This window comes from Molossus molossus, unplaced genomic scaffold (assembly GCF_014108415.1).
Source record: "Molossus molossus isolate mMolMol1 unplaced genomic scaffold, mMolMol1.p scaffold_m16_p_35, whole genome shotgun sequence".
NCBI classification, from domain to species: domain Eukaryota; kingdom Metazoa; phylum Chordata; class Mammalia; order Chiroptera; family Molossidae; genus Molossus; species Molossus molossus.
The window spans coordinates 1,165,494-1,175,690 of NW_023425372.1; the positions used below are offsets into that span (position 1 = coordinate 1,165,494).

The following is a 10,197-nucleotide window of genomic DNA, read 5'->3' on the forward strand; positions in this document are numbered from 1 at the left end:
GGAGCAGGCTTCAGTGGCCAGCCCCTGACTCACACTGGCCAGTGCCCCAAGCTTAGGTCACCCGGGGCCCCCCCGAGAGGGGTACTGCTGGGGACAGAGAAGGCTCAGCCACCCCGCGTGGGCCCTGGGACTCCAGGACAAGCCCCTGCGTGCCCCCTCCCAGCCTCTGCAGACGGGCCTGACTCTGTCCTCCTTCCACACAGAAAAAAAGCAGCAAACTAAAGAAGGCGGCCAGCGTGGAGGAGGCAGACGGGGACCCGGATGCGCAGAGTGGCCAGAGCCGAGGGTCAGGGCCTGCCCACCCAGCGCCTTGAATAGACTGCGGCAGGGGGAGTGGGGAGGCCGTTGTCCTACTGCAGACAAAGTCAGATGTGCAAGCCGTCGAGGGTCAGGCTCAGGGCGCTGGGGCGGAAGTGGGGCCCAGGGCGTGGCCCCAGGGAGGGGTGGGCTGGTCGGGCAGGGCCCTGGGCTTGTTCCAAGCGCCATCCCCGTCCGAGCGCCATCCCCGTCCGAGCACCATGGTCTGGCAGGCTCCGTGAAGCCCCTCGCCCGGCGGCACCTCTCAGGGCGTCCACTGTGCCCACAGCATGTCCTGGGACCTGGACGGAAGCTTGGTGCATGTCTGCGTGAACCGGTGCACTTGGCCGAGCCCGGAGCCGGCCTCTTAGACCAGGGTGCCCAGGCCGGCCTGAGGCAGCAGGGGCGCCCACCTCAGGGTCCTGACCCCGTGCCCACCCTCCCTGCAGGGCGACCAGGCAGAAAAAGACCATGCAGCTGTCCCGGGCCCTGTCCGACCTGGTGAAGTACACGAAGTCCGTGGGCACCCACGACGTGGACACGGAGGGTGAGGGGCGCCCGGGCTCTGGGGCACCGGGCAGGGCCGGGCTGCGACCCGATACCCTGACGCCGGCCGCCTGCGCCCACAGTGGCGTCCAGCTGGCAGGTGTCGTCCTTCAGCGAGACGAAGGCCCAGCAGACCCTGCAGCAGAAGCCAGCACAGTACCTGCGGTTCAACCAGCACCAGCTGTCCCGCATCTACCCCTCCTCCTACCGCGTGGACTCCAGCAACTACAACCCGCAGCCCTTCTGGAACGCCGGCTGCCAGATGGGTGGGTGCTGGGCGCCGGCGGGCGGGCCCGGGGCTCTGGCCGACGCCAGCCTGGCACGGGGTGGGGTCCTCAGTCCCGGTGCCCGAGGGCGCCCTGGCTGTGTGGGCGTCGGGCTGGCCGGAGGCCACGGCCGGGCGCTGACGGCCGCTTCACGTCCTGGTCTGCAGTCGCCCTGAACTACCAGTCGGAGGGGCGGATGCTGCAGCTGAACCGAGCCAAGTTCAGCGCCAATGGCAACTGTGGCTACGTGCTCAAGCCCCCGTGCATGTGCCAGGGTGAGGCCCTGGGGCACCCGGGGCCGGGGGCACGCTGGGACCTGCAGGGCTCTTCGGGAGCCCACTCACCCCCTGGCCAGGTCTGGGGGGGCCCTCGTAGCAGCCTGTCTCCTGCTGGACGCCCCAGTGTTCTCCTTGGGTGTAAGAACACCTGCATCTCTTCCCGTGGGGCCCTACCCTCCTCCCACACCCTCCGGGCTTCTCTGTGCACTTACTTCTCCAGGTGCCAACCGTACCAGCTGAGCTGCCCTGTCTCGGGGAACCCCTCACCCCTCACCGGGCCCCGCCCTCCCACCGTGCTCCCGGCACCCACCCTCCGCCCTTGCATGCGTGCTCAGCCCCCTGAGTTCACTGATGCGAGGGGACAAGCTGTGTCCCTGTCACAGGGGCGCACAGGTCCCGGTGCCCGTGCCGGAATGCCGCCGCCCCCTCCTCCCGGGCTGGGGCTCACCTCCGGCCAGTGGGGGAGGGGTGGGTGCTGTGTGGCCATGCTGGGGGGGCCTGGCCCTGCCTGGTCAGCCCGTGCTGCCTCCCCTCAGGCTTCTTCAACCCCAACTCCGAAGACCCCCTGCCCGGGCAGCTCAAGAAGCAGCTGGTGCTTCGGATCATCAGCGGGCAGCAGCTCCCCAAGCCACGCGACTCGATGCTGGGGGACCGTGGGGAGGTAGGAGGGCCGCCGGGCGCAGGCAGGGAGGAGGCCGAGCCCAGCGGCCCTGGCGTCACCTGTCCTCTGCACAGATCATCGACCCCTTCGTGGAGGTGGAGGTCATCGGACTCCCCGTGGACTGCAGCAAGGAGCAGACGCGCGTGGTGGATGACAACGGTGAGGGCCTGCCCGCGGGCGCCCGGTGCCAGCCTGTGCCCGGGGCCACATCTCAGTCACCACGCCGGCACGCTGGCCAGACTGGGAACGGAGGGGGCCAGGGCCACCTCCTGCGTCCCGAGTACCATCCAGACGGTCTCCTCGGCCGGAGGCCCCCGGGGGTGGCTCCCAGCAGCCAGGTGGCCCAGTCCAGGCTGGAGCTGGGGCGGGAGGTGACACCTCCTCCTGGTGGCCTCTAGGATTTAACCCCATGTGGGAGGAGACCCTGGTGTTCATGGTGCACATGCCCGAAATCGCGCTGGTGCGCTTCCTCGTCTGGGACCACGACCCCATCGGGCGCGACTTCATCGGCCAGAGGACACTGGCCTTCAGCAGCATGATGCCAGGTGGGCAGGGGGCCAGCAGGGCTGGGGAGGGCAGAGCCCAGTGTCCCGCAGGCCGGCCGAGGGGTGCAGAGCAGGGGGCCAGCAGGGCTGGGGAGGGCAGAGCCCAGTGTCCTGCAGGCCGGCCGAGGGGTCCAGAGCAGTGGGGCTCAGCTTCCCCCTGTGCGTTGGCTTCTGCCATGGTGGGCCTGGGGGCACAGAGGGCGCTGAGGAGGAGGGGCACCTTGTGGACATGTGGACGGGGTGGGGGCGGGGAGCTCAGGCCGGGGAGCCCTCACCCTTCAGCTCCCGGGAGAGGAAGGGGTCCCTGTGGGCGAGACCGTTCCCAGCTGGAGGCGTCAGAGAGCCCAGAGCTGGGCTCATGGTCGTATTCGAACCCGGGACCTCGGGGCAGAGTGGGGGCGGGGTGAGCCGTGACTCGGCCCTTTCAGGCTATCGGCACGTGTACCTGGAGGGGATGGAAGAAGCCTCCATCTTTGTCCACGTGGCCATCAGTGACGTCAGTGGTAAGGTGAGTGCCGCGGCAGGGCCACCGCACCCCAGCAGTGACCCCGGGGCCATGAGGTCCAGCGGGTACTTCGCTGGGCCTGTTTCTCCACCGGTGCAGTGGGTGATGAGGGCACCCGAGCCTCGTGTCCCGGGCACCGCCGATGGGCACCAGGAGATGGATGACCTGGCCCTTCCTGAGCCGCCCTCCCGTCTGTCTCCCGACCTCCCCCCACTTCTCAGGGTCCCTGCTCTCCATCTCTCTAAGGGAGGCGGCTGCCTGGCTCTGCCCTCCACCCCGCTCCCCGTACAGTCACCTCTGCCCCGGACGGCCTGGCTCACGCTCCCCGGTCTGCAGAGTCCAGGGCACCCAGGTCCCCGCAGGTCCGGGCTCTAACCGTCTCTCTCCTGCCACGCTCCACGGGCGAGCTGCCGGCCCCCCGCTCTGCCGTCTGTCGTCCGCCCGTCTTCTGTCTGTCGTGTGTTGCCGGTCTCCACGGGCTCTGCGCCCGCTGTCGTGCCTCACGGTCTTCTCTGTCTTGGTCTTGCAGTGGGCTCTCTGTGTCCTGAGCCTACCTTTCCAAGCACCGCCCTGTTAGGAGCTCACAGGTACCCCCGCGCGGGGCTGCACATCCCGCCGCCCCACCCGCATGCTCAGGCCGGCCCGGGGCGGCTGTGACCCCTGGGAGCATTGTGGAGACTGCCAGCTCATGTGCCGTGATCATGATGTGGTCCTGGGCGTTCTGGGTCCCTCGGGCCATCCTCCCTCACAGAGCATTTACAAAGCAGGTCCAGGACTTCGGCCGGGTCTCCTGGGCGCCCTCCCCTCACTCCAGCCTCCCTCTCTGACTGCAAGCTGTCCCTGCACCCTTCCCCCTCTCTCCGCCACCGGCACCCCTGTGCCCCTGACTCTGTGCCCTGGATGCCCAGTGCCGGGCGGGGAGGTCCCAGAGACGCGGGGCTCCGAGCTTGAATCCTGGACCTTCTTCTAAATGACCTCCCAGCCAACACTGACCAAATCGCTCTGCATTTGGGATCTTGAATCTGGAAACTGATTCAAGTGCTGGGCACGTCATGCCTCCCCCGATGGGCCCGGTGTCGTTGGGGGGCAGCGGCTGCCGTGGGGGCCTCTGCACGTGAGGACCCTGCCGGCCTCCCTGGCACTGGCCAGCTGGTCCCGGGCACCCCAGCTGCCTTCCTCAGGCAGGGAGGCTGAGGGAGAGACCTTTTAGGGACCTTCTGGGCCAGTAGTGGTTCAGGGGGTGCCAAGCTGGCATGAACCCTGCCCTGGGGTCACATGCGCAGAGCAGGGTGAGGGTCGGAAAGACGCCTGCAAGAGGCAGCACCTCCAAGGGAGCGGGCGGAGCAGGGGCCTGGAGAACAGACCGCTGGCCTGCAGTGCCGGGGGGCCAGCGTGGGCTGGGCTGGGCAGTGCCTGCTTCCATTCGGCCTCAGTCCATTTTCTCTCCAGCACTGCCCTGTGGGCACCACCTGCCAGAGCCAGGCCGCGGGGCCTGCCACAGGTGCACAGTGCGGTGGCACAGGGTGCAGGTTCCGAGGTCTCTGCTTGGGAGAGTCCTGGGCCTGTCGCCCTGAGACCTGCGGCCCCTGCTGGCTCCGGCCTGTGCGGACTGGGCCAGCCCCGGTCAGCGCCGAGGCCACAGCCGCCTCCGTCCCTGCAGAGGGGCCTAGAGACCTTTCTCCCTGCACACAGCCCTGAGTGTCCCAACCCCGGCATGCCCGCTGGTGCCCTCACCCAGCTGACCCCTCGGGCTGCAGCGGGCTCACCTAGGTCACCACTTGCCAGAGTGCAGCTGGGCTGGGCTGGGCAGCCCCTGGCCCCCAACCCCTGGCCCCCAGTGCCTGGGCCTCAGCCCCTGGCCCCCAGCCTCTGGCCCCCAGTGCCTGGCCCTCAGCCCCTGGCCCCCAGCCTCTGGCCCCCAGTGCCTGGCCCTCAGCCCCTGGTCCTCAGCCCCTGGCCCCCAGCCTCTGGCCCCCAGTGCCTGGCCCTCAGCCCCTGGCCCCCAGCCTCTGGCCCCCAGTGCCTGGCCCTCAGCCCCTGGCCCCCAGCCTCTGGCCCCCAAAGCCTGACCCCCAGTGTCTGGCCTCCAGTGCCTAGCCCTCAGCCCCTGGCCCCCAGTGTATAGGTCTCAGCCTCTGGCCCCCAGTGCCTGGCCCTCAGCCCCTGGCCCCCAGTGTATGGCCCTCAGCCTCTGGCCCCCAAAGCCTGGGTCTCAGCCCCTGGCCCTCAGCCCCTGGCCCCCAAAGCCTAGGTCTCAGCCTCTGGCCCTCAGCCCCTGGCCCCCAGTGTATGGCCCTCAGCCTCTGGCCCCCAAAGCCTGGGTCTCAGCCTCTGGCCCTCAGCCCCTGGCCCCCAAAGCCTAGGTCTCAGCCTCTGGCCCTCAGCCCCTGGCCCCCAGTGTATGGCCCTCAGCCCCTGGCCCCCAATGCCTGGGTCTCAGCCCCTGGCCCCCAATGCCTGGGTCTCAGCCTCTGGCCCTCAGCCCCTGGCCCCCAAAGCCTGACCCCCCGTGTCTGGCCACCAGCAATGTGGGCTCCTTCTCTTGCAGGTCAAGCAGGCTCTGGGCCTAAAAGGCCTGTTCCTCCGAGGCCCCAAGCCTGGCTCCCTGGACAGTCATGCTGCTGGGCAGCCCCCTCCCCGGCCCTCTGTTAGCCAACGGCTCCTGAGGCGCACGGCCAGCGCCCCAACCAAGAGCCAGAAGTCAGGCCAAAAGGCCTTCCCGGAGCTGGTCCTGGGCACGCAGGACGCAGGCTCCAAGGGGGAGGCCCTAGACGTGGCGCCCCCCAGCCCCGGCCCGGCTCTGGAGGCCCTGGCTCGGGAGGAGCCCGGAGGCCACAGCCCCCGAGGTAAGGTGCCGGCGGAGAGGAGCCCTGGGCAGGGGGGCCCCGGGCCTGCCGGGGTGGCTGTCTCCTGCATGAAGTGCGTGGTGGGCTCCTGCACCGGCGAGGACACCGATGGCCTTCGGCGGGGGCGGCCACCCAGCCCGGGGCCCGCCGGTGGGCCCGTGGCCATCACCCAGCAGCCCCGCGCTGGGGCGGACTCGCTGGGGGCCCCCCAGGCGGCCCCAGGCAGCGGCAGCAGAGGGACCTCCGAGGGTCCGGGGGGCGGCTGCTCCGTGTCCCCCTACTCCGGCAGCCCGGGCAGCCCTGAGGCGGCCCCCTGCTGGCCCGAGGGTGCCCGCAGGCAGGCGGGGGCCCTGCAGAGGGAGATGAATACCTTGTTCGTTCAAAAGCTGGAGGAGATTAGGAGTAAATCCTCAATGTTCTCCACCGGTAAGACCCGGAGCTCCGTGGCGTCCCCAGTCCCTCCGCATGGCCTGGCCGGGCGTCCCCGCTGCGCTTCCATGTCCAGAACGCCACCGCCTCACCTTGTGTGCTGACGGCCGCCTTCCCCTGTGCTCTGCTGGCTTTCCCTGCGGGCCCCCAGCCCCCAGCCCCCGCCTGAGCGAGACGAACCCCCGGGCCTCTTGCCCTCGGACGCCCCCCTCTGTCCCCGAGGGGCCTGGGCAGGGAGAGCCGGTCCGGCTGCAGTGGCCCTCACGCGGGAGCACCCCACCTGGGTGGGGACAGAAGCCAGGCTGTGCTCGCCGAGCCTGCAGCCTGGGGCGAGGCCCCTGCCGGCCCTCCCTCCCTGCCCCGCCTGGCCTGGCTGCTCCTGCTGGCCTTCCTAGGACTCAGGGGCAGCGTCCAGCCCCTCCCTGGCCTCCCTCCAGGGCTACGCTGCAGGTGTCCCGGCCCCTGACCCTGCGCCACAGTCCTCTGGGAAGTCGGCCCCGCGCCCAGACTCCGGGGCGGCGCTCGGAGCCGTGATGCTGGGGCTGAGTTTGCAGAAGCACACAGGTCCCTGGGCCCTGGGGTTCATCCCCGGCCTGGGATGGTGACAGCACTTTGTCCTGGGGTGTGGACCCCAGACTGGGCGAGGGTGGAAGCTGAGCTGCCCTGCTCCCTGCCCTTGCTGTCCATCTGTCCGCCTGCCAGTCCTGTGCCCAGGCTGACCACTTTCTCCTTTCTGTCCCCATGCTGCCCCTGTAGTTAGGAACTGACAGCAGCCAAGTGCCAGGTAACGGCCCGGCCCCCTGTGCCGCCCCAGCCGAGGACCCGCAGCGGAGCGGAGGAGGGCAGGGCTGCTGTGTCCCACGGAGGCCTGGTCGTTGGGGTCCCGGGGGCGCGGGGCCACGGGGTGCGTCCTGACACACGCCCTCCCTCTCGCCCACAGACACCCGCTCCTTCTCCATTCAGAGGTCGGTCTCCTCCCTGTGCAGCCTGGAGACCATTGCTGAGGAGCCAGCCCTGGGCCCCGGCCCCCCACTTCTGCGGGCCACCCCGCCCAGCCCCTCCCCGGGAGGGCCCTGGTGCTCCCCAGGACCCGGAGCCAAAGCTGAGAGCCTCCCAGGTGTGGCTCTGGGAGCCTCAGTGCCCCCCCGGCTCAGGCCCGGGAGCCAGGGGGACGCGGGGCCGGCCCCCCACAGGAGGCAGCAGGCGTGCGACGGGGGAGGCCCCAGCCGGGCGTGTGCGGGGGTCTCCAGCAGCCAGACAGACAGCAGAGGCCACCCCCGGGCCCTGGGCCATCTGCCCTTGGTTAGAAGAGCCAAAAGTGAGGGGCAGGTGCCCTCGGAGCTCCTGGGTGGACGGCGGTCCCTGGCCGGGCCCTTGCCTGCCACGAGCTCGGACGCCACGGGTGGAGACCGCCTTTGGCAGCGGCTGGAGCCAGGCGGCCCCGGAGACAGCGTGTCCTCGTCCTCCAGTCTGTCGTCCAGTGACACAGTCATTGACCTCTTGCTGCCCGGTCTGGGCCTGGGCCTGGGTCGAGAGAGCCTCTCGGGGGCCCCTGCTGGACGCCTGCCCCTGAGGCCCTGCTTGGCCTCCGCAGCCTGCCCGGACTTCCTCTCGGCGACCAAGAGCAAATCCAACCCCAACCTGTGGGCCGCAGGCCAGTTCCCTGCGGCCGCCGATGAGCTTCGGTCCCGGGCCCTGGCCCCTCGGCCACCCTGGGGTTGCCTCCCCCTGGCAGACCTCCGGGACTGTCCCGTGTCCACCAAGTCCAAGAGCCTGGGGGACCTGACGGCCGATGACTTTGCTCCCCGTGTCGAGGGCCTGGGTGGAAGGCTGGGCCGCAGTCTGGGCCCAGCTGGGGAGGGGCCAGCGGGGCGGGTGGCGCGGCGGGACCCCCTGACGGAGCAGCTGCGCTGGCTCACGGGGTTCCAGCAGGCGGGGGACATCAGCTCGCCCACCAGCCTGGGCCCGGCAGGGCTGGGGGCCGCCGGGGGCTCCGGCTTCCTGCGGAGGTCCTCCCGCAGCCAGAGCCGCGTGCGCGCCATCGCCAGCCGGGCCCGCCAGGCCCAGGAGCGTCAACAGCGGCTGCAGGGCCCGCGGGGACTCCCTGAGGAGGAGAGGGGCACCCCCGAGGGCGCCTGCTCCGTGGGCCCAGAGGACTTTGGGGATGTGCCGGCCCCCAAGAGCGCCACCAGCCTCCTGCTCAGACTCTGACCCAGTGGCCAACGTGGGTTTGGCTGCCCTCTTGTGGCCAGTGGGGGCAGGGTCGTGTTTGCCCAGGACAGGAGTGCTGGTGCCCGGAGCCTCTGCCCCTTGGGGCCCTCTGTGCCCCCTGCCTCTTCTGGGGAGGAAAGAAGCCCCCCCTCCCGGGAAAAATTTTCACAACGTTTTAAGATATATACATAGAGAGATATTTAAATTTTTAGACGAATCTTCTACATTAAAATGGTGCCGAGTCCTTCCCCAGTCTCCCTGGTTTTTAGCTGCGTGGGTGCCTGTGCCCAGCCCCGCTGCGGGTGCCCCGAGCTGCCCCCCCTGCGCTTGGCTTCGTCTGCATGAACCCCTCTGTATGGACGTTTTAGACTCTGTAAATCCCGAACACGACTCCAATAAACACTTTCATGCTTGCTCTGTGTGAGGCCAACCGCCGGGCTGCAGCCCCCGTGGCCTCGAACTAGGTGTCCCAGGGTGCGCGAGGCCCAGAGGAAGCCTTGGCCCCTGCTCACAGGAGAATTAGCAAGGCCACAGCCCCCCGGCACACACCCCTGCGCCCCCCAACCCGTCCTGGGGGCAGACCTTGGCCCTGGGCGGGGACCCGCCCCCACCACCCTGCCTCTCACCCAGGTTCCAGGACTGCCCCTCCCTGGAGAAGCTGGGGTGCTGGCCAGGCCACAGGGGGTCTGTGCCGGGGCCTGTCCTTAGCACCTCCCTGCAACCTCTGCCATGGCCAGTTATCTCTGTGCCACAGGCTGTCAGTGGGGCAGCCCGGGCCCCACCACAACAGAGACCACGAGAAGCTGGGGTGCGGGCAGGGGGGCTGGAAGCCCTCAGGCCCTGGGACCCGCACTGGCCCAAGCTCGGCATAGGCCTGGCTGAGGGGGTCCGATGGTGACCCCTGGGCGTTTGCATGGGGGAGGCTGTGGCCCAACCCCAGAACGGACGGCAGTGGGCTAGAGCGCCCAGGGAGGGAGGGAGCAAGTCTCGAGTGCTGACAGGGGAAAGGGCAGGGAGAAGCCTCAGCCTGGGGGTCGGATCCCCGAGTGGGGCACTGGCTGCTGGGCTCCCGGGGTGGTGCCCCACCTTCTCATGGGAGGTGTGGTCGCACGGTGACCTTCCAGGGGCTGCTCTCAGTGCCCTGGGGGCTAGCCTGTCTGCTGCAGCTGGACAGGGACAGGGTGTGTCACGGGAGGGGCCCCGGGGGCTGGGGGTGTTAGGGGCCTGAGCTGCCTTGGCCTGTCTGTCACTCCCAGGATCGTGGCCCCCATGGAGGGCCAAGCCGGCGCAGTGGGGGCTCTGGAATTCTAGACATCTGGGCGGGCCCCTCTGCACCAGGGCCCCAGGCCAGCGCCCTCCACCAGCAAGGAGCAGAGGATGGGGGGCCGCTGAGCCATGTGGAGGCGCAAGGCCAGACGGTTAGGGTCCAGTGTGGGGGCTCTCCTGGAGGTCACCTGCTGGACGGGCCAGCCTGGGCCCTCTAGCTGGTTGCGCCCCCTGGTGACCACTTGAGGGGGGCCAGGCCCCAGCTCTGCCACCAGAGCTACTTCGGGGCCTTGGGGCTGGTGTGGGAGCCACTGCCAGGCAGGGCTGGGGTGTGAAGGAATAAGGGC

The 10,197-nt window shown here is 69.7% G+C and overlaps 1 protein-coding gene across 1 annotated transcript in view; it reads left to right on the top strand.

Annotated features, from left to right (window-relative positions):
• PLCH2 (phospholipase C eta 2) overlaps positions 1-8,997 on the top strand; it is a 29,407-nt gene extending 20,410 nt beyond the window's left edge. Inside the window, 10 exon segments of the mRNA XM_036281428.1 lie at positions 204-286; positions 747-844; positions 927-1,109; positions 1,277-1,384; positions 1,924-2,048; positions 2,123-2,207; positions 2,447-2,593; positions 3,022-3,101; positions 5,647-5,944; positions 7,314-8,997. Coding sequence (XP_036137321.1) covers positions 204-286; positions 747-844; positions 927-1,109; positions 1,277-1,384; positions 1,924-2,048; positions 2,123-2,207; positions 2,447-2,593; positions 3,022-3,101; positions 5,647-5,944; positions 7,314-8,584 — 2,478 coding nt within the window. The 3' untranslated portion in view covers positions 8,585-8,997.
• The last annotated feature ends 1,200 nt before the right edge of the window (positions 8,998-10,197 follow it).